Source organism: Haliaeetus albicilla, chromosome 9 (genome assembly GCF_947461875.1).
Source record: "Haliaeetus albicilla chromosome 9, bHalAlb1.1, whole genome shotgun sequence".
Lineage (NCBI taxonomy): Eukaryota > Metazoa > Chordata > Aves > Accipitriformes > Accipitridae > Haliaeetus > Haliaeetus albicilla.
The window spans coordinates 5,595,398-5,619,815 of NC_091491.1; the positions used below are offsets into that span (position 1 = coordinate 5,595,398).

Genomic DNA, 24,418 nt, shown 5'->3' on the forward strand with positions numbered 1-24,418 from the left:
TAAAATTCTGTATTTTGCCCTTTCTCTGACTACAGGTTTTCAGAAGGGCAGGATTATACCCTGAAAACAGCGGCACATCAGTTGTACAAAGTTTTATTTCTTTCCTCTCCCACCGCTCCCCCCTCCCATCATGTAATGGGGAGTTTTGCTACTGCAATACTTCAGTAAATTAAATTATTGCATTTTTTGGTCAGAAAAATGCATAAAATGAGTTGAATGTTTTGTCAAGCACCAGGGTGTGAAATAGCCTAACCAGAAAATCTCAGAAGTAGAAAAAATTTCTAAAAATAAGGTAAAATGTATTATGTTAGAGGCCTAGGACTATGGCTCGGAAAAACATAATTAGGAAGTTTTTTAACTTTTAAAATTAGTTTACTGTGTTTGCTGTTTCAAAAGACAGTTGCTGAGGCTGGGAGGCACAAAATGTTACTACTGTGCTTTATTCTTCTGAAATTTATGCAACAGACACTTGCCACACACAAGCAGTGTCTTCATCTTGCAAAGCACTACTTCAACAAAACAAGATTTAGGAATTGACAGTGTGGTTTGCGATTAAAAAACACTAAAAACCACATTTTTGGCTAGCCTGGGAGCTTCAAAAGTTTACTGACCATTGAACTGAATTTTTTTACAGGATCTTATGTTCTTCCAGCAGCATGTCCTGTTTCTACTACATTCTAGAGTCTAAAATGCATATTTAGCAATTGGTCAATTTTGTATATAAAATGTATAGTGAACCTAATAAGAACCTTCCAGCTCACATCCTCCCAATAGGAATCCAGCCATTTCAAGAACTCAGCATGACAAAGCACTCCATTTACAGCAATTCCCTACTACATTCCTCCCTCAGTAATACTCACCATTCATTAGACTGTAGTGTAGGGGATTCATTCTGCGCTATGTGATATAAGGCACTCATTGCGTTCATATTAAACAAAGGAGGCTTCCTTTCCGCTACACACAAAAGAAAATAATTTTTATATAGGGAGATAGTCTCATGTTTTTGCTCTTTTTTAGTTTACATCCCTTTAAAAAGAAAACCACATCAGCAGAATCACTATTGCCTGAACATGGAACCCCAAACCAACCCTACCCTGCAATCAGACAGATATGTTGGCATATGTCCTATACCACTGCAGAAGATGAAAGCACTTTGAAGATCAAATGCCTTGTCCTCTCAAGCTTTTAAATTACGTGGTTTATCATAGTTGAGTTCTCTGACTCATTTTAACATACTAAAATAGGAGTAAGTTAACAGTAAGCTCTGTACTCGGTGTTTAGCCACTAAGCATTCTTGGTTACGTACCCCCCCCCCCCCCTTTTTTTTTAACTACAGTTGCTAAAAAGCTAACAAATATTTAATTCTAGAAGGACAGCAGCGATGAAGAAAAAGCTGGTTACAAGAACCATCAAATCACACTTAGCTGACTAAGCACATGGGCAGGAAGTCAGTAACAGGCCAACTCTTTATACTATTTTGAGAGTTGCATTCTCTTTGGCTCTTCTCTCTCTTTCAAGCTTGTGTTACTCTTATAGACTGACACAGCATGAAAGCTTAATGAGGAAGGAGATGATCTCACTGTAACAACAAAATCGAAGCTTCATCAGAATGTTTATGGGGTAAACCTATAAAGCTCAGCCTTGCCATAAACATTCCAGAGAAGCTGGTCAGGCCACGAGGACCTTCCTACACTAGTGAAAATGTAAAAGAAAACTTTCCTTCCCCCCAAAAAAACAAGCAAAGAAAAAATAATGCTAGTTTTCTTATTCTGCTTTTCAATTTTGAGTTGAATAGTAGCAGTAAGCTATGTATCGGAGACCACAGTTCACTCAACGCTATCACAGGATGGACTAAGCCCTACAAATTCCTCAGAACAGGTAAATTGAGGAGTTAAGCCTTTCCTCAAATGTAGCACTTCACCTTCTCTAATCTGTCAGATAACTAGTTGCTGCTATCGAGGATCAGACTGATTATCCATTAAACTATTTTAATTGACCTCTTAAACTATTTTTAACTGGCTGTTCTCCCTAGCTTTTTTTTCTTAACTCACCTGAATAAAATAGAAATCTTCAGGAAACTCAGTGAGGCCATTTCTAAGACTAAGTGATAATTTGAGAAGGCTACTAGACATCTCATTTTTCTGCTTTCTTCCTTCTCGGCTTATCCAAACCAACACAAATGAGATAACCACACCGACCCAGCCTACAACGCTCTACTGTCCTGACCTAGTCTCACCTCCCACCACACTAGAAGCCATAGACGAAGCCTAACGCTTCATATTGCAAAAACGCAGCGTGCAGGAAGGCACCCGGGGGTGTGGTGGCCATGAGCTCACTGCATTCCTGGAGCACTGCAGCCAGCCAAGTCTCCTTACTCCACTCGGAGCAGGATTCTGTCATGACAGTCACACCCCTTCAACTTGCTTTATATTGGCAACCAAAAAAAATCTCTGCTCTGAAGAAAGAATCTATTTCACGTCCTGGAAGAAAGTGAAGTTGACAGTTTGGAATGCCAGACAGCATTTTTAGCTAAACTGTGCAGTTCACATGGATTAGCGTGTTCCTGAGAGCTCTTGCTGCCCAGCCAGGCTGCTCCTCCACTGACATCGGTTTGGAGTACGAGCAATGAGATCTGACAAGGATGGTAGGACAGCCTCAGGTGCAACGAGCACCACTGAACCTCACCATCCTGAGGAAAACATACAGCTAAGTGCTTCTAGAGAGCTGGATCCTGACTAAAATCCGAGTAGTGCTGTGCATGGTGTTGTGCTTCCATGAGTGTATTTTTGTTCCAAGAAAATACTACATGTTAAATTTAAATAGAATGCCATACTAACATAGTCCTTCTAAATTGACATTCTGCTTTAAGGAGTCTGTTCTAACAGCAATGCCATCATTTCTTTGGGGTTTGATTTATAGATTACCACTTCAAACTGGATTATTCTGTATCTTTTTCTTAAAAAAAACCAACAAACAAATGAACTATTCACAAGTGAAAAGATACACTGCATATAGCTTTGAAGCTGTCCACTTATCCAAAACTTCATTATTGGAGGACTTGCTAATGTATCTTAAATTTTCATGCAAACAATATCAACTTGTATCATTAAATATATTTTTACACTGGTACTTTTATTGGTTCATTTCTAAAGCTGTTCAGCAAATAGGGTGTTTTTCAGTTCAGAAGTTAACTGCGTCTCCCACAGAACGCGAACACCTTTAATGAAATAGCTTGGCTATTTTCTTTGTCTAGAAAACTCTTCTTCTTCGGGTAATGAAAACACCAGTTCAATAAACATCAAATTGGAGACTTAGCCTTGAATTCTAGAGAGCACATTTAGATCTTTTCTCTAAAACTCAAGTCCCAGAGAAACCTGGACAAGAAAGGAAGCATAGATTTCCTGCACTGTGATTCAGCTGAATAAGTTCTAGGTATTAAATAACTACATTTTATAATTTTTCAAAGAAAATAACTTACCTAACTCAATACAGGTAATTCCAAGAGACCAAACATCTACTTTGCCATCATACTGCCCTTCATCCATGGCTAAAATCACTTCTGGGGCCATCCTAAAATACGAAATTGGTGCTCATAAAATTCTGGGCAATGGAACACATTATCATCATCAGAATTTCAATGAAACAGGCTGTTTTGCTGATTTCAGCTACCATAAACAAATCATTCCCCGACAGACCAGGCACCCACACTAGTACAAGCCTGTAGAGAGGCTGCGCAATGTTCTCCTACTCTCCTACTCTGAGAGTTCTCCCAGCTCTCCATTTATGAGTATCACCACCTTCTCACCCTCCCACATTTCCAATAGTTTAGCTGGCTGGCTAACTCTGGTGAAATAATTATAGCATGCAGTTGTGTAAACACCACAGATTAGGTGTAAGAGATCAAAAGCATACAAGGGATCTGCAAAGGGTTTTGTTCAATGAACCTGGCCTTTCCTATGAAAGAAAAAACACTTCAGTTATTTCAACAACCAGACGCGGTAAGAACATATGAATTGTTAAAACAACTGGGGGGTGTGATTAAAATATATTACAGATGATTCAATCCCACCTCTACCACTTAAAGTCAGCATAAGTAGAACAACAATTTTTATTAATTTCTGTGAACTACAAATACAAGGATTCACAATTTCTTGAAGTCAGAGCCTACTTACTATTTAATCTTTTTTTTGCAAAGTACATTTTATCCCTACCACAACCAGAAGATTACAAAGCTAGCTCCAACAAAGCCCAAGTGTATTACATCCCAGTAAATGATCTTTTTACTTCACAAAGCCAGAAATGCATAAAACTCTTGGCTTACCAATATGGCGTCCCCACAAATGAGTTGGCAGGAGATGCTATGGAAGCAGACCCAAAGTCAGCAAGTTTCACCTGTCCTGGCTCTGTCAGCAGGATGTTTCCTGCCTTGATATCTCTGGTTATAGAATACAAGTATCAGTATTACTCCTCTCCAAATAAGAAAACTTTCTATAGGACAGACTACAAAACACACCAGTATTCACATGTTCAAGCTCCAGAATACCCACATTTCCTCCAAATACAAAACATTTAACCTTTAGGTTAATTGCTTAGCACGGCCTTTGATCTTGGAATTTAGTTTGTCTTAAAAATCAACTTAAAATGGCACACCTGGATAAGCTCCATATACAGTTCAGCAAAACCTTCTGAACCAACTACGTCCTTTATAAATGTTTTTCAGAAAGTCCTAATAATGTAACTATTCAAATCCTTCATCCTACTAAAATGCAGCAGATACTTTAAACACAAAGAACATTTGCATCCCATACTTACTGTGTACTTCTCAACATGTGTGTTCATGTAAAACTAATTTTTCAAGTATTAGTGCTCCCCCCGCCCCAGCAATCTTTGCCTTGCAGTTGCTACAAGCTATTTAGGTGAACTCAGCCTGCCTTGCTATTCACTGCTTTAGGGAATAATCAGCATCGTATCAAGTATTGAAAAGCCTAGCAGATTCAAAGCAATTCTGCAGAAATTATGAACACCAGCTGTAAGAGATAGTGCATATGGAGATACATAGCTTGCTAGTATTTGACTACTATAAATCACTAGTTTGGGAGCATATGGGCCCTGCGAAAAGAAAATCTCTGCTTACAAATACTAACTTTGGGACGAAGGGGATACAATCAACAAAATAAATTACCTGTAAGTGTGTGAGACAGCAAAAGTATAACCACTTACCTATGGATCATATTGTGAGAATGCAAGTATGCTAATCCCTGGAGAGCACCATGGGTAATTGCTGCTATTTCCACTTCTTGCAATGGCTTTTTATGAACTTAAGGAAAGAATTTATTTGAAATTCAATATTAAAGAAAACAATGCAGTTTGCAGCATGCAAGTGAGTACTGTTAACAATGTAAACAGAGAGAAAACACTAGAAGTTCATTTTTACTAGGTTCAGTATGAGAAGCAAATGTAAAAATAGTTTGTAGTGTACATTCTATAATCAGATGTAATCTTCTAACTGTAAAACGGCAGCTATTTACTATCAAAAAGAGACTACTTTGCAACCACAAACTACATTCCTGTCAGTTCTGTGACCATTCTCCTAAATACCTATTTGTGACTCAATATTCAATTTTCCATTAATGAAGCTAAATCCCAAACCCTAGAACTTTATGACAATTCATACATGAATAAACTGTAGCAATACAGATGACTCTCCAGTGGCTCAGCCTTTTGTCCTGAAACGCTTCTGGCAAGGAAAGGAGATGAAAAACTTACTGGCCACACATATATCTTCAAAGAAAGTTCACTTCAAGTAGCCTGATAGAAAAACGACCATTTAACAAAAGACCTCATCAAGCAAAACCCTAATACTGCTGCAGTGCTATTTTAGTCAACAGGCCTACAGTTGTTAGTAAGTATTAGGATCAACAGCAAGGGTTTTCAGAAATAAATCTTGAACTGTCATGACGGGAGAACCTTAAACTCTGAAGAAAAATAGCTGACTGACAACTTTAAAATATGAACCAAGGCACCTAGGAAAGCCGACATTCTACAGAAAAACCATTACAGACGTGCAAGAATTTGAAAAACTGCACCTGTTCACATACACTCTGCCCCCAAATAAAACTATATACTCAAGGATGATTCTGTGATGCTGTAACTACACAATACTATACTTCTGACTTTCAATGAAATAAACGTGCGTGCCATACCTTCTAGTAAGTCTGATGCTGATCCTAAGCAATATTCCATAACAAGCTGTATGGGAAGAAATCAAAATAGTTGTTAGAAAATCTCTAATAGTAAACGTATGTTTTCTAGATTTCTATGGAGAAATCTAGAAATAATCGCTGATGCATACAATGCAGACTGCCATAACAAAATAAGTATTGCTTATAATATAAGCTCCATCCTAGCACTGTCACACTGACCCCTCCCACAAGGACAGCTCTAACTGGAACTAGCACAGCCTTCCTGGGTAAGATAACAAGTAACAAAACTTGTAAGGAAGGCAAAAGCATATTCATAACCAGTTATGTATTGCATTACATACCTTATTTTATATGCACATACTTAACAGGAATGTTAAATTGCACTTAACAAGCTTATCCGAGTATTAAAGGGCTATTTAGGGATTTACTAAAGATTTTGTCCCAGTCAGTTTTCAAAAAAAGAAACTAAAACTTTGTCCTACAGATTTATTGAAGCTAATATGTGAACAGTACTTACAGTTTAAACTATTAGTTCAGCAATGTGATTTCTTTAGTATATCATACTACAAAAACTTTGTCAATGAGAAGTGTACGTCACTTTTTGTTTGACAAAATGCTGCTTCTGCACAGCTAATTGCATCTATCCCTACACACATATTTTTATGCACACAAACTCAAATAACCCAAATTTAGTTTGGGATGGTTGGGGTTTTTTTGTTTGTTTAAATCAAATGTATTCATTTAATTAGGAGATGACAGCCAGAGATAAAACCAGCTAGTTGATTTTTTCCTCAGTGTGTGTGTTCAGGTGACATGACAACAGAAGTAAACGATATAAAACAGAATAATTTAGTTAGTTAACAGAAATACTAATGACTCAAAATATACTTTAATTACAATTATCAGTAGGATAATTCTAACCTATTCCATTAAAGTACAACAGAACACCTACTTCTGGAACATATTCAGTCAACCTGTAAAGTACTGAATCATTAACACGCTAGTGGCATACCAAATGCATTGTTAAATGACCTGCAAGTATCTAATAAAGTTGCTATATTTGTCTCCCAGGCAGTACAAGTGAAATTCTCACCTTTCCTTACGGCAAGAAAAGTGATGGATAAATTTTACACCCCCCCCATTTATCATTTATTTCAAATACTCAGTCCATCAAGGTAAGTACACTAGAACAACAGCACAATCGCCTTACTCTGCAACTGAAAGGGAAAATTTCCCTAAATCTTGTTTCCAAAAACTACATTCAGTTTTGCTGAGCATCTGTAAGGTCCTTGGTTATTCCCATCTGAGTCTGTGCAATGCAAGTGTTCAGGTGCCTCTTGAAAGCCAGCTGGAGATATTTTAAAGCGCCCTTAACCAAGGCAAGAAGTGCAGAGTGCAGCAGACGCTTACCCATGCTGTATGCTCCCGCAAATAGCAGCCTTTGTATTCTATACTGTTAGGGTGTTTTATTCTTTGGAGGAACTTGACTTCCTTAATAATATCCTGCCATTTCTGTAGAAAATAAAAGGAATAGAAAGACTTAATAAAACTGTTACCTCTTTTTTGGTTGTTGTTAAGTTAGTATGTCATTTAATTATTTTAAGAGGCAAAATCATCTTAAGGTTCCAAATCAGAATAAATATACATCAACATCATGATGTTCACTGCTTAACTCTTCAACAGATCTACAAAGTAAGTTGTTGATTGATTAGGCTGTATGTAAGGATCTCTCATCAATGTAATAGTTTACACGTGTGCATAGGATATACTGGTAAACAATATCTGAGCAAGTCCTCAAAAAAGCAGCGATCCTTTTTTAAGGGATACCACTTCTGTTGTCAGATCAAACATTTGTCCCAACCTGAAAGAGATGTGGACAATAAGTGTCCTTCAGCAGGATCAGCTCTCGCTTAACTGTTGTAGATATAAAGACCTATCCCTACTAGTAACTATATTACACTGGATGAGGCTCCATTTATCAGCCACCAAATATCTGACTACATTCTTGATAATGTTTCTCTATTACTAGTTTAGTCTTCACAAGGACTGACTTAAAATGAGTTACCTACCAGATAAGGGAATGGTCCTGCAGGAGTATAAGAATAAACAGAGAAAACAAAATCCAGGTTTATAATAAGGGGAGCTCTGCCAGTGCAACTTTAAAGTACAGAAGAGGCCAAAATGTCATGTTCCAACATGTGCCTAGACACTGCCATTACCCCCCTCGGAGGAAATCACCAAGTCCTCCCATTTGCTGCATATCCACACCTCCTCAGGCAAGAAAGGCAAAAGCTTTTAAGTGCAACAGCAAAAATACAACTACCAGAAAAGATTTTCAAAAACAAATGCAGTAGCTGAAACCATTTAAGTATGCAGACGTCAACACAAGAGTGTTGACACTGAAAATGTTTTTGAGAAAGAGTATTAGTTCTAAAGTTAATCAGAGGTAGAGAAACCTCACCCAACACCAAAAGGTTCAAAAGCTGTTTTCCAGGTCCTGTTAATCTCTCAGCACACACTTCCTCAGGCAGACATGTGTGGTTAGGATTCACACAGGGACAGAGGTCCCATATACCCAAATGCTTTGGAAAACGTGCAAAATCCAAATCCTCCTCAATAAAAATTGTAGGGTTACAGAAACCAATTAAACCAGGGAACATGGTAGCCACAACCGAGGCAGCTGATTGACTAAGCATTTCTCAACACCAGAAATTTAATGAGAATGACATTAGTGCAGTTATACTAACATAAACTCTCTCACCAACACCCTCGTTTCAGTACAAGAACAACTTTAGTTGCCTTTTACCTTTAGCCTCAAAGGCTTTGAGGTACTAAGCAATAAAAGCCAAACCAAGAAAGCAACACGCTAAACTTCTATATTAGGAAGAGAGAGGTGATATATTAGTCAAGAGGTATCCATGATTCCCTGCGTAAAAAAAAAAAAAACTCTGGGATCACATTAAGAGCACAGTACTACATACGTCAAAGGTTTTTAACTTATTTTTAGTAAAAAACATGTCCCTATTTTAGAGAATAATTGTTGCCACCAATGATAAAATCTTATTATGAAACCAAAGTAAATATAAATGATACCAGAATGGCCTTAATCAATTTTCTTTACATAGGCTAGATTATAACTCTAGCAAACTTCCGAACAAAACAAATAAATATAGAAGTAAAATAGAAAGTGTTTTAATCCTGGTCTTATTACTTTCTTCAAAATAAAGAAACATACGCATTGGAGACAAACAAAAGCTATTTCTGAAGCATGCACAGTTTGTTTCATTCATGTGAATAGAGTATTTATAGCTCACAGTAATTAAAACAGTAGGACAAGTAGTAAGTACAAATTATTCTTTCATCAGTACACAGTTAAACAAGTCACCGTAGTGACAAAATAGAAACATGCATAGCAAATGTAACTATGAAGCTAGAATTTAGGACTGCTGGAGAGACACTGCCACCTCTACCTCCTACACAGATACACACACACACACAGAGAAATGAAGGAATGGTTCAGCTCCATGTAGCGCAGATGATCAATACACAAAAGGCAGGTACAGAAAGCAACGAGTTGTTAGTCAAACTCATCGGAGCAAGACTGCTTCTAAGACTGGAATATAGAGAATGGAGGGAGGGAATCATAAATGCCTTGAACAACTTGCTTAAAATAAATACTTCTGTTGAAAAATCATGCCATGATTTGATAGATGTCATTTACCAGAAATAATACCAAATCAGCTGTTCATGTCATGTTGGGCTTTTCAAGAATCTGTATTAACACTTAAACATTTCAAGTATAAAATCAATTATCTCTGTTAAGCGTCCTAGGGAAAAAACACACATCTGGGGTGGCCATGAAAACATTTAACATTTAAATCTCAGAGGCCTACTTTTACAGACCTCTCTGCAAAGACTGCCTTAATCCCTAGCTCTGGCAGTTCTTCCATAATTATGCTGCTGTTCAGATTTTCACACTCATTCATTCACTGCTGTTTTGCTTTTGTTTTAGCTCCTCATCAGCACAGTCATTCTAGGGAAGGATGCATTCTGCCTTACTACTTTGTACAAGCAAGACTCCCTTTGAATCTCTCACTACTGCATCCATTGCTATTATTTCTTTGTCCAGTAAGCAACACGGTTATATTGAAAGGTATTTAAAATGGAACATTTAAGGTCAACAAGACATACTAACATACAAATCTACCATTTTTAATTTTCTTTTTCGCTTTCTACATATTTATCTGGTCCCATAAAGAGCCCTTTCTGTCTGGAAGAAGAGTCCTACCCACCTTTTCCAGGAGCAGACTAGGCAGAAATACAGTGTGAACAGTAAACTAATTTGTTTTGTTTACACAGTACCCTCATTCACCTTTACAGTTATAGGAAAGATTTCTCTTGCTGTAACCCAAGCTAATTAAAATCATCACAAATAATAAGTATTTGCAATGGTCAAGATTTAATATGCAACGTGTTCTACATACCTCATTGGACTGCTTCCCACTATATGACATTTTCTTGATGGCCACCACTTCATTGGTGCGCACATCACGTGCCTGTAACATGAAAACACGATGCATCAGCTTCTTCAGATCATGATTTCCCATAAGACATAAACCAAACATACTCAAACAAATCTTTATCCATTAGTTAACATTAGCAAAGAGTTAAACTAAAGTATCTTTCAAGGGCTGTGACTGCTGCATCTCTTAGAAATTTCCTTCTGAAGTTAAAGATCACCCCCCTGTTTGTGAGACAAGGTATGACATTTTTCCATGCTCAGCATCCAGCAAGTCTCTGCTGGAGTCGAGTACCGTCACTTCTGAACTAAAAAGCACAGCTTATAAAAGCAGCTCTGATTCAAGCAGAATGGATTTACCCTAAATCAACTCCTCTCTCTGCCCAGGTCCATTCGAGACAAAAGCAAGGCTCAGCCCCCTTGTTCCATTCCAAACATAAGCAAAGATGTCACAGATGCACAGGAGATACCAGACACCGGCGGCTTTCTCCCCAGTGCTCCCACAGATTAGCTTTTGTGTCTTAAAGGAAGGCAGATGATATACTGAGATGGCAGAGGTCTAAGTGACCCATCTTCAGATTCCTATTCAGACTTTCACTTTCTCAGTCCAATCATATTCTTATTTACACTGCACAATAAATGTACATGGGTTTTCACACTTCAAAGGCTGACTTCCTGACTTCAGACAGCAACAACCCAAGATAAGACTAGACAAGAAGTTTTGTTTCATTTAGCACCAAAGCAATGGCTCATTCACCCTGGCAGGAGAAGAGGCAGGGCTGCTTGCAGGAAGGACGACTCCAGACAAGACCCCAGCCACTCCTCTGTTAAGGATTTCAGCGGCACAGGAGGGTGGTGGAGGAAAAGACCTCCGAGTCTCTCTGATAAGAATAATCAACTTGGATAAGAAGCAAAATGATATAAATCAAAATAATGTGCACCACAGCATTCACTGACGACTGATGAAAAAGCTGATTTTTAATATATTTGTACTATCAAGCACAGCTTATCAGAACACGGATTAATGAAATACCAGGACTCTGCCTTTTGTAACAAGGTTTTTCAGTCATGTTTTAATTCTGCTGTTCATTCAAGAGATTCCCAGAATTCCCTGTCAGTCCTCATTTCAACCAGTTATGATAAGCTTGAACCAATAATATTTTTAGTTTTCTTTCTCTTTGAGAGGATCCTTCCTACTGCCTTCCTGATATTACCTCTAAGGCTGGGGGGACGACTATTTTTGGGTTTTGAGACAAAAAAGGAAGAATAAAATTCTGACTCCTAGATCTTTACTAATTAGAGACAATCTCTGAAACATTCAAATCAGTGAAGAACTGCAATAAAACAGGCAAGTACAATATTGGAGTAGAGCAGAAGGAACACAGCTCTAACAAAAGAGAGTGGGTTATTCTTCTGCTCCATCTGCAGTGTTCCAGTGTAGTAGGTTTCCTGTGTCAATAAAAAGCTATTATTACACTGCAGAGCAGGGAGTATGGTAAGGATAATACCAAAATGATTCAGAGGTGCCAGACTTGCAGTTTCTAAGAAACTAAAACCATGAGGTGAACCAGCAAAATTCATGTCAATTATGAAAGAAAAAAAAGAAACTTTCTGCCACTGCAGGATGTAACAGAAACAAAGAAAGAGACAAGAGTGAACACTCTTGGCCAGTTACCACATAAGCTAAATATACCACACCTTCTCAGGATCACCACTAAAAGAAAAGAAAGGTAGGCACAACTAACAATGAGAGACTAAACTGCATTTAAAAAAAGGCAGGGGGCGATTTCAGGGTTATATGGATTCTTCTACTTGTTAATTACTACCACATCTATTTATCATCAACATTTTTGGTCCAGGCTGTATGCAATGAAAGCAGCCTGGTGAGCGGGGTGCTATGGATTAGAAAACCCAAGCAAGCAAGCCCTGACTGTATTTGCCTAACACCTACAGTCCTTCATCACTACAGCGGGGCTGAGAGAACCATCCCAGCTGACACCCCATGAATGTTAAAATCGTGGAGTTTCATTTGCTTTTTTAGTTTCGTTGCTATCTTGAATAATTGAAAAAAGACAGTTCCTAGACAAGAGCCATGAAGATGTTACAAGGCCAGCTAACTTAAATGATCCAAATGAGCGAGGCTTGTTTTATGGCAGACATTTACATGCATACATCCTGCTTTCCTCTGAAAACTCCATACAAAGGATCAACATCTGGTGACCAGAGTAACTTCAGCAGTGATACAAGCAAAGCATGAGCAAAGAAAAGGTGAAGTATGTCATCGGCTTTGGTAATATGCTTTTAAGCAGTTATTAACTATAATCCAATATTACATTGATTAGAGAAAATTTGTTTGCATTAGCAGAATCAAAATCTTCTTAAAGAAACTTAAGAGAAGTTTTTTCCCTAGCTTTACAGGGGAATAAAGGACCCAAGACATACACTCCCCTACTTCAGTTCTTTATGCTTATTTAATTCACACTAAATTTCTCCCTCCATTATGTTCTTCTCATCTCTTGGGCTTCTGTTTGAGGTATCCAGTACACTACATGAAACAGTTTAAGGTTGAAGATCCTAGACCTACCAGTAGTAAAAAGATACCATAATACAAACACAAAACTTAAAGGTTAAAACTTTGTAACACAGCAATAGCAACACCGTATCTTCTTTGTTGGAAACTCCCTCTTACTTGACAAAAATAAAGCCCCCAAATGGGTTGGAGTAGTGCAATGCACTGCTTACACTTGTCTTTTTGCAAGTGCCAAATTAGACGTACTTTCTGTCAAAGTAGTACAGTCCAAACACCAGCAAGTAATTGCACTCTTTAGTGAATAAATACCAATCTATAATGAATTGGTAGTCTAAAATGGCAGGGGGAAAAAGAGAAAGAAGGGCCTAGAAATTAATGACCTCTTACTTTCAATCCCTTTGTAGAAGGAGCGGGTAATGGGCAATCAGCCCTTACCACAACTACAGAGTTCGGGCAGTCTGCAAATGCCACAATGGCAGCTTCTTGCTGATGTTCGGGAATGCTGTTAGCATGCAGCTCGCAGGTCACCTCCAGCTGTACGCTGGTTCTCCATACCTGCGTGGTTCATGCATGCCTCGCAAGATACAGTGTTCCTGAAAAACTTCAGTAATATTTCCATAATAATATTTCTTCACAATAATATTTCTACATAGCAGGAAGACAGATTTGTCAGTTCTCTCCTTTTATATGCACTCTTTAACCAAAGTGAGTAAATGAGATCAAGTAAAGGGTGCAGGTGAGTACTGTTTCACTAGAAACCACTTCCTCCCCCAGATCTGTTCCCAGACAGTGGCGGCTCATAGTTTTAAGCAGGGAACAAAATTAAGAAGCTTTTCCTAATTAGTTCATCTGTGCTGCATTAAATTTGTGCTGGAAGGTTCCCAACATGGTCTGCTGCAATTATTAACAATGAATAGGCATCTCATAAAATACTGACACAAATGGCTTTCTGAAGGAAAATTGGCAGGTTTGGCCACACCTCCTATAATTATAAATGTGAAAAGGTTTTCTGAGGAAAATGTTTTTTTAATAAAGGTCTCACAGTATGCACTTTGGTTAACATACAGCAACCTGCAAATGAGGTTACCGTGAGACATCCCACCTCGGGTTGAGCTATACAAGCAGCCTGGGAAAAATTCTGCTGTCCAGACGTTCATGTCAAGTAAGTTTTATGCAGAGGAATACTGGGATTCTTGCCTGCAGTAGGGAAGGATGTGACAGGACAAATGACAACAAAAGCACCAACATTCAGGTGTCACACACAAAGAATGGCTTTAAGGGAGCCTGAGGGTATGCAGAAAGGGAGAGAGAACTCAATTTCTCTCAAGGAACAAGAGATAAGGAGATGATCAGACCAAAAGAACTGCATTGCCAGTCAGAATCGATGGAGTAGAAGTTCATGTTTTAATTTGCAGATAAATCCCTGCTTGCAGTGTAACGATGCACATAAAAGCACCAGGCAAGGGCCACATTTCCAGTTTTTCTTTTCAGTTTGCAAACACCTTACAGATGCTGCAAGTCTGTGAACGGACTGAGACTGTACAGACACACAAGAAAACATCTCTGCCCCAAACACCATAAAAAAAGATTCACAGTAGTTTCTTTTCCTCAATATGTTCAAAAAAGCCTACATCCACAGTTTAAACGTGAAAAGAGACACAGCTAAAATTCACATGTCATGGAGCTACTTACAAAATAAACTGCTCCGAAGCTTCCATGGCCAATCTCTCGGAGATCTGTGAAGAGCTTTTCTGGATCTTCTTTGAAGAAGAGCTCTGCAATTTCTGGGTCCTTCAGGCTGCCCGCTCGGCTGGTTGATGGCATCCTGCTGGGCAGTTAGCCGACCGACTATCTGGGTTTAAAGTGCTGCCTCAACCCTTGGTTCATCTGTATGAATGGAGCCTCTTCAGCATGGATTACTGCAAGAAAAAGATTGCAATCCTTCACTGATTATCCTCTTCTCAGAGCCAGAAACAAAGCAACAGTAGAGCAGCTTCCACTTCTTCCAGAGCAAGCATCCCTGTTGTGTGAAGCAATACAACCTATCTGCTGAGATAATGTCACAGTCCCACTGTGACACCAGTGAAGCATTTCTATAGAACACCAACCAAAGTCAAAAGACAAAACGAGACACATTCCTTGCTCCAGCATCTGCTCAGTCACCTGCAGAGCAGTCAACAGAATCTCTCTGACCTACAGCAATAACCGGTTTGTCTCCGGTGAGCCCATATTACCTTGACACCCGCCCTCTGAGGAGTTATACCCACTAAGTCTTAAAGTACTGTTCGGACTTTGTGAAGTGGATGACACAATTGCATATATATATATATATCATGGTCTTTGCAAGACAAGATATATGGTACAAGTATGACGTGTATGAACCACCACTGCCGTTTACTAATCTGTATTTACACTTTTTAAATTCTGCTCAGTATTTTTTTCTTCTGCAATTGTACTCCAGTTAAGAAGCAGCCAGTGATCAATTTTTACTCATTTCAGCATGCACATGGAGACCTCTCTAAAGCTTCTCCTTCCACAAGTAAATAAGTCATAGTCCCTTTTGTTTTTTTCTCTTATCTAAATTCATGACTCTATCTTAAAGTGCCTCCTCCTCAGAGTCTTATTTGCAACCCCCTTCTTTAGAGGAACAGCATCCAGAACAGGAGATACCCAGTTCCACACACAACACATGTCTTTCTAATCTGATTCAGCAGATGCAAACATATATTTTGGTTATGATAGCATATGATAGAGCCTTCTACAATAGTCCATTGGCAAACACTTTCTTCAGAGGAACTCGCAACTTCAGATGCCATTGGGAATGTATGAAATCCTTTCTGTTTGCACTATGCATTTGCTTTCACTTACTCAAAGCGTGCCTTGGAATCTTATCCAGAACAAAAGTATACTTTCAAGTTGTGCTAAAATCTTACTGTATCTTTACAACAGGTGAAGCCAAACAACCATTCCAAGTAAAATGCACTTTTTTTTTTCCTCCTAAAGGAAGGGCCTGGCTAATGGGATTTCCTCTCAATTCCCTGTAAATTGTCACCAATAAAAACAATTCTGTGTCACTAGCAAACAGCTAATCACACAGCTCACCTCTTTCCAAAAATCCCTGTCTGGTCAAGACTTGTACTTTTTTATTTGTATTTCATGTCTCAAATTTGTTTTTAAAAAAGTTTTAGATCTTCATAATGAAAAAAAAAAAAGACAACAAACCTGAGTTAAACCAACGAATCAGAAGGTCCTATACCTGTCCATTTTGCCTCCTTTTCTGGACACTATAAACTCCACCTTTCTCCAAGCCTCTAGACCATCAATGAATCATTTGTTTTCCTGTCCCTGCAGAGCAATTCCTACAAGGATGGAAAAAGACATACTCCTGCATGTTTATGCTCAGTGGTACTCTTCTCCAGACAGTTGCAGCGTGTGCAAGTGCCAAAGACTGCCTGCTCCTTGCTAGTTCAAATAACTGCCAGGATCGCTACAAGGAGAGCACGATTGTGCTAGAGACAGCCAAGACATACCTAGTTGTAAAGTCTGCAAGAGTCTCCAGTTTTTCTGATGAAGACATGCGTGGGAGAGAGAACTCAGGGAAGGGGAGCAAAATCCAGCTTTTTCATAGCTTTTCTCCAAGCAGTCAGCATTCAAAAAGATTTATAATGCAACGCAAAACATGTTTCCATGATAGCCCGCTCTCAGGGACTAAGGAAAAAACAACATTCAAATCCCAGTGGTGGACCAAGTATAAAAACATATATATACCCACACACACAGAAAATATGCAGCTGTCCACAACTCTGCTACACTGCACTCATGAGCATGCACGCACACACATTTCATATTGATGCGGATCATTATAGGAGCCTTCAAAGCAGACGGCATCAGCACATGACATACCCAACTGCCAATGAAGCCGAGTGAGATGCACAGGAACGGGACTGCGATATCTCCACCTTCCATTGCATAAGACAGTAACTAATACCGCGTGGGAAGGGAAATAATTAGCTTCAATTCAGCCTGTACCTGAAGCACACTACATTTATGAAGACTGGAAGAAAAGGTTTTTTTGTTATTTTTCTTTCTTTCTTTCAAACAAGCCAACAATATTCCACTTGATTCCAGCTCTAACAAGCACGTAACACTGAAAGACAACTGTTTCACATTTACAGCCCCCGACGAAACAATAGACAAAAAGCATCAGTCAGAAAAGCGAGAGAAAGGAGCTGGGGGAAGGGAGCTGATAACCAGAGCACACTCAGTATTATTGAAGGAATGTTTCTTGGATCGACGGTAATGATGTCATGTTCCATCTTTTAAGAAGCATCAGATTCTTACAAAAAGGACATTGTTGTTCAAAAGCAACTGCTGCAATCCCAGAATGCCCTTTTCCCTACATCTGTTAGTCAGAGGGGCTAGGCTTGGATAAACCTGCTAATATGGCCAAAAGTCACATGTCCCCGCGAGCGAGCGTGCGTGTGAGAGCCAGAGCGAGGAGAAAAACCCTGCGCACACACAGCTGAGATGGATTACAGCTTTCTCCCCCTCCCCACCTACCCCCGATGCCAAACCAGCCACCAGACTCGTTCTTGGCATCATTTCTGAGCATGCCTCTGAAATGTCATCAACAGGCAACACTTTTTACCACTGCTAAAACTCTTACCAGGCTCACTGACAATACGTGCGGGAGTGGTACAGGACTGGCTACTGCGCTGCTGGACTTCAAATGGCAAATCCAAGCAAAACTCTTCATCTATTGCGATACACCTTAAAATACAGCTTTTTCCCCTTTAATCCTGAGAGCATCAAAACAAATTTAATTATCTTTATTCTTGGAAATCATTGCTGCTTTGAAATGCATGAGAATAAAAACATGAAGTATTAAAACCTATTTAACAGAATAGTCACAAACGTGTGCATGACACTGTGTTTATCATCTGATCTGCTTAGATGGAACAATAAAATGCATTAATGTAAATTCCATCCATAAGAAAGCTTTACACAGTCTCGCTTAATAAAGTGCTCCCATTTTTTATGGATACTACAATATTAAATTCCCTCAGTCTTCTTTTTACCCAGACAACGCACACTGCCTGCCAAAGCCCAACAGTGCCAGCAGCCGAGATGCTCTGCCTCCTGCCTTGCAGTAATGACACCTGAACACTTTGGGGAAATGGAAGTGAAGTTAGGAGAAGTGGCATGCGACATGGTTATTTCATTATTTTAAATGTATTAAAAATACAGGCGAGTCTTAAGATTGAAAAAAAACCCTGCAACTAAACTGTACTGAAAATTAGATCATATACCAGCAGGCAGCTGCACTTAGGTATTTTGCATTCTTCCACCAATGTAGTCTCTTTACTACAGGTTTTTTAGATCGGTGCAGCTATACTGTTAAACACAATTGCTCCCTGTGGATGGGACTGATCACCTCACCTTAGACAGCTCAGATCAGGTGGCCGGATCCTGGTTGTGGCCAAGAGACAGGCAATGCAAACTCCGACTGTGCTCATGTCTCTGCTGGCTGAAGAAGCAGTCTACCTACAAGCCACCTTGCAGGCTGCTAAAATTAGATAAAATAAATCCCACATTTTTTCCTAGTTGTCACTCATACAAAAAGAGAATATTGCACTGCATAAACACAACTACTGGTACTTAGATCAATTCCACTCATAACCAATAAGGTGATGTAGGAATGAGAGAAAGATTCAAAATAAACCAGAGAATGACCAAAGACTGGATCAACTCTCCTTCCATATAGTAGGCTGAACTAACTACATTTAGTTAGTGGCTACCATTACTAGTATAAATGACACCGATTACAGGCCAAAAAGTTTTATCAAATTACTTTCATCTGAACAACTACCAGTTAGTAGAAACAGTATGCACACATCCACAAAAGCCTGTGAATCAATCAGATGTTACATTCCCTGTAATTACGGTTATATTAAATGTACACACACACCTTGAACCACTGACATAAGGAAGCTGAAGATGAGGATGGGGTAAGACCTGTCCTCTCCTGAGTTTTCTGCCTCCCTGCCTGCCATGTCATCTCAAGCTGAAGTAAGACCCACCCCGGTGACTAACATCCCCTGGGATCCTGCAGAGCAGAACAAGCAAAGCTCTGAATGGTCAGTTGCCACGGTCAAAGCACATATTTAAGCCTTATGCTACAGAGTCCTCAGAGAAATTAAAATCTGTCCACACTACACTAAAATATCAGAGGGCTGTCAGTGTCATAGGTCACTGTTTTCATGTAATAAACCAATGTACTAAGAGAATGTGTTTAGCCTTCCCTGCAAAGAAAGGAACCTGCTCACTGAGACTTCCACCTATCTGTCATATTATTTCTCAAGTTCACATCCAGACCAACTCAGTGAGAGTGACAGTGACTAGAAGATACTCAGTTACACTAACCATGAGATGCATCAAAGCATTTGTAGTTCCTAAGATGGTTCAAAAGTTTGCAGAAACCAAATTACAATACAGGCTTGCTTGGAGATTATTAGCATTAAAAGGCAAGCACACTTTGTCCATACAAATGAAGTTTCAAGGAATCAACGTATTCAACATCCTTCAGCTTCTATACACAAGAATATTATAACCAGAGTTAAACAAATATGATGTGAGCACAAAACGGAAACAACAAACAGATTTATACATCCATCATCCTGTGTGTCTCTCCATTTCACCAGGTACCAAGAGGCACACTACACAGACTCCTACAATGGCTAATGAGGCCAACAGGAATGCTGCACTCCATTACTGAATTATAAACAAAAAATTATTTGCAATTTGAGACATAAATCTTGTTTTATGTTATAGTCATCTGCTATATAATACACTTAGCACAGTAAAATCTATAAAAACTTATCTTTAGTATCAAATGTAGTTACACTATGTATTTTTTCCTGATAGAATATACACGACAGTTTAAACACAACCAAACAAACCAACCAGGAGACCAGTTACAGCACCTATGATCTTTAGAGCTGCACACTCTAACAGCAAAGACTATAAAGTAAATATTCCATACAGAAAACTACTGGTCCTTTGCAGGTCTTCTTACTCAAAGTCAGAGCAGAAATAAAACAACCAGCAAAAAAACCCCCCCAATACCAAAAAAACAACAGCCCACTGCAACATAACTTCATTTGGAAACTGATATTTAGATTTTTTATTTTTTTTAAAGCATCTGCATTGCATGTAGTGCAAAGAGTTGCTAAATTTTAGTGTAATTTCCTCTGGCAGGATCTAATGCAAGAGCATCAAATAGATGGGGAATGAGTGTCATCATGCAACTGTCAAAAAAGGGAACAGGGATTTTCTCTTACTTGCATATGGGTCAGATCCGGGGAGTGTATGAAGCTGAGATTAAATTATCCTCTCAACACACTATTAAAAATTTCCTGAATGGCTTCCAGCTGACACTGAAAATTTCCACCACTATCATAAATATGGTAAACTGGAACTATTGAAAGAACTGACTTTGAATTTTTTTTTTCTTTTACTTGCAATTATGCCTAAAGTGGAGAGTTAGATGGTAAGAATGTTTAAAATACTGACTTTTAAACATTTCTGTATAACATTGAGTGCTTGACCTGAAAGCACAATTTTTTTTTGTAAGTGGCAGACAAATCATTCCCCATTTTTGACAGACTGAATAAAAGCCTGTAAGGCAAAAAAAGTAAGCAAAATTCTAGAATGCAAGTTGCTGCTTGTATGCAAAATGTGAAGTAGTCACTATTCCATGCATTTTCAGAAGAAAAAAAAAAAAAACCAAAACCAACACACCAAACAAACCTAGATAAGAGTTTTCTAGCATATAAACCAAAAATATCAGTACACATGAGCTGTTTGGTCATAAACCATGCAGAGGAAACCACAACTGGACTTTCAGTATCATATAATACTGCCTTTTGGGTAGAGGAAGCTTCTTTGACACATATTTGAGACACCAAAGAGGCTCTCCCAGCACAATCATAGAATCATTTAGGTTGGAAAAGACCTTCAAGATCACCGAGTCCAACCATCAACCATGCCCACTAAACCATGTCCTGAAGTACCCCGTCTACTCGCTTTTTGAATACCTCCAGGGATGGTGACTCAACCACTTCCCTGGGCAGCCTATTCCAATGTCTGACAACCCTCTCAGTAAAAAAATTTTTCCTAATATCTAACCTAAATCTCCCTTGCCTCTACTTGAGGCCATTTCCTCTCGTCCTATCTCCAGCCACCTGACAGAAGAGACCAGCACCCCCCTCACTACAACCCCCCTTCAGGCAGTTGTAGAGAGCCATAAGGTCTCCCCTCAGCCTCCTCTTCTCCAGACTAAACAGCCCCAGTTCCCTCAGCCTTTCCTCACAAGACTTGTGCTCCAGACCCCTCACCAACTTGGTTGCCCTTCTCTGAACACGCTCCAGCAACTCAATGTCTTTCTTGTAGTGAGGGGCCCAAAACTGATCGCAGTACCCGAGGTGCGGCCTCACCAGTGCCGAGTACAGGGAAAAATGTACAACAATGTACAACTGCATACCCAAGCACATCACCACTTGATCAAGAGTGCACTGCCAAGCACAGGAGGCTGAGCTGCGGCTGTTATGTGACTGTGAGTAAAATATCTGATCTACAACACTGAAAAACAAGGCCACAATGTATGGAAAGAAAAAACAATGTGTTGAACGGCTTATGTATCATCCGAGTAGAAATAAACAAAAAATTACTCATTTTACTCCGAGATGTACTCTCTTCAGGCAAAACTGGTATTTTGCAATACCAGCGTACTCTCTTTGGGCAACAACGGTATGTTGCAATACCCACCCCTCAAACTCATGGGGATGCATGTGCAATGATTTGACTCTAACCTGGTATCAGAAGTGGAACGGCTGTACAGTTGCTGGGGACGTATCAGAAGAGATGATGAAGATCCAGCATCAGAAGAAATGAACACTCGTCACAGCAGGCTCTGCTGATATATGTGACTTTAGGAATAATGCTACTACCCAACTTATTTCGCGATCTGCATATAAATCAGCCTTTAAAATTTTAGCCTGATGAATTCTGTGCATGGAGTTACCTTATCTGGAAAGATTAAGGGCAGACACATTACCTACTACACATCCCATCACTTTAGTTGCTGTTCATCAAAAGCCAAGCACTAGCCAGCTTGCTGTGGTGGGTCCTTTCTATAAGGGCACAGACAGAAGTAGTTCTGTTGGCTTATCTGAAATTCAGGGGATCTGCAGCCAGTGCATTACTGCCAAGATTCAGGATTGTCTTCTATCCATCCTCTGCACATCTCAGCAAACACAGGGACACATGTTCATCAGGTTCTTCATAATCACGACGTATACCATGTTTTTTATTGCTTTCCAATTAAAAAAAAAAAAAAAAGCCCCGGCAATCCACCAAGGGCTGTGGACATTCCTTAAAACCTCTTTTAACCTAGGCTCAGGTCCACCCAGTCGACTCTTTTTTCCTGTTCTGACAAAAGCAGAGCAACTCTCAGGTGCCTTAACATGCACTGCACACATGGAAGACGAGTTACCCCCTGCTCACAGCAGAAGGCGGCTGTTTTCTTGAACAGCTAAAAAATCAGCTTCCCATCCATGCTCAGTTACACCACGGCAGATGGTATCAAGACAGTTGTATTCTAGGTGACTATCACAATGGAAAGTCTATCAACATCTCCAAGCCTCTCAAAACGGACAGCAATTTTAGTCACTTGATTCATGTGAAACCACATACCACAGACTACTTGCGTACTTGGGTAAGCCTCTCCCACCAAGCTAACAACATGTTACTTTTTCTCCTCCTAGTTCTGCAATTTGGAAACCTTCCTAGAGTGGTAATTAAGGAAGAAGAAAAAAAAAAATCCCAGAAATGAAACAAAAAAAACCTGGAGATGCAGCAAATGGCATTTAGCTTCTCCCATGTCCTGCAAAAGGGGCAAGAGGCACTCAGGAACATCTCCCTCGGGATCCTACTAACTTACTTTTACCACTTAGTAATGAGCTGCAGCTGAGAAAAAAATGCTGACAAAGTAATGAACTTGCCTTTCTCTTAATTATCTTAAAATCATTCTTTTTGGTACACTTGTTCTCCACACTGGATCCACTAGGACTATCTGTCATTAAGGAAAAGGGAGGTGCAGATGAATAGCATTCTACAAGACAGTGTTAGAAAAATGTCTAATATTCAGAAAAAAATTCAAAATGCTGTCACAAAACTGATTAAAAAAGGAACCATCCTGAAACAGTGCCAAGTACAAGCAGAACAAAGACACCTGGAATGGGTTGAGAAAACTGGATTGTGGAAGGTAACTGTGGACCACAGAAAGCCCCACTGAGACGTTGCTCTCTTCTACATTGCTTTTCACTCTCAAGCTTCTATATCCAAGATGCTCCTCTGCTTTCTGCCAGTCCCCAGGGGAAAGGAAAAGACAAGATCGCCCCACCTCCGAGTCAGGAGCCCCTTCTGCTGCCAAAGCCTGAAGCAGGTGAGATCTTACAGCTGTGCTGGACACTTCCATAACTTGCATTATGACAGTAAGGAGCACTTCATGTGGTTTACAACCCCACGTGTACCCGTGTAACAACAGTACTGCTTACTGCGAATGAACGCAGATCCTCTTCCGTAGCAGGAGTTTACAGCAAAGAATGGTCATCAAATGCTGTCCCCTTTATATCTTCTACATTCCCTCATCTATGTATTTCTAGAAGGAATAGATTATAAGGATAAGATGGATCTGCACCTGGATATTATGGTGAATTCTGGCAGCTTTTTGTCTGTGTGAGCACCTATGTTCAAACATGCTTTTCTTCCCCAACACGGTAAATTTTCTTCACCTGACAAAGAGCAAGCCTATCATTCCAGTAAGATTCCTTTTTCAATTTCTTTTAAAACTATTTTTGAGGAATGGTTCTATCTTGGAAAAAACTCTTTGCAGATTTTTTTTTTCTTTCTTTCTTTCTCTGCTTCTCTACCTGTGTTTTTTCTTGTATTATACTTCTTCACAGAATAGCCTCAGGAAGACACTTTTATGTTAGAATACTGCTTGCATTTCTCTTATACATGCACTTGTAGACTCTGTGGCTTACTTTGATTTCCTCTCAAGATTCTGACACTAAAACGTCCATCATCAACTCCCTGAATTACTTA

At 39.3% G+C, this 24,418-nt stretch overlaps 1 protein-coding gene across 3 annotated transcripts in view; it reads right to left on the reverse strand.

The window, feature by feature from the left end:
• The window catches only part of TAOK1 (TAO kinase 1), a 69,211-nt gene that overhangs the window by 21,539 nt on the left and 23,254 nt on the right, over window positions 1–24,418 (reverse strand). For 2 of the 3 annotated variants that reach the window (XM_069791155.1, XM_069791157.1), the window contains exons 2-9: window positions 14,945–15,171; window positions 10,688–10,759; window positions 7,614–7,715; window positions 6,204–6,249; window positions 5,221–5,317; window positions 4,322–4,435; window positions 3,479–3,570; window positions 861–954 (exon numbers count right to left, since the gene is read on the reverse strand). In XM_069791155.1, the coding sequence (XP_069647256.1) occupies window positions 861–954; window positions 3,479–3,570; window positions 4,322–4,435; window positions 5,221–5,317; window positions 6,204–6,249; window positions 7,614–7,715; window positions 10,688–10,759; window positions 14,945–15,076 (749 nt within the window). In that variant the 5' untranslated portion in view covers window positions 15,077–15,171. Of the gene's footprint in view, window positions 1–860; window positions 955–3,478; window positions 3,571–4,321; window positions 4,436–5,220; window positions 5,318–6,203; window positions 6,250–7,613; window positions 7,716–10,687; window positions 10,760–14,944; window positions 15,172–17,155; window positions 17,175–24,418 lie in introns of those variants that run through there. The other variant, XM_069791156.1, reaches the window with a different exon arrangement.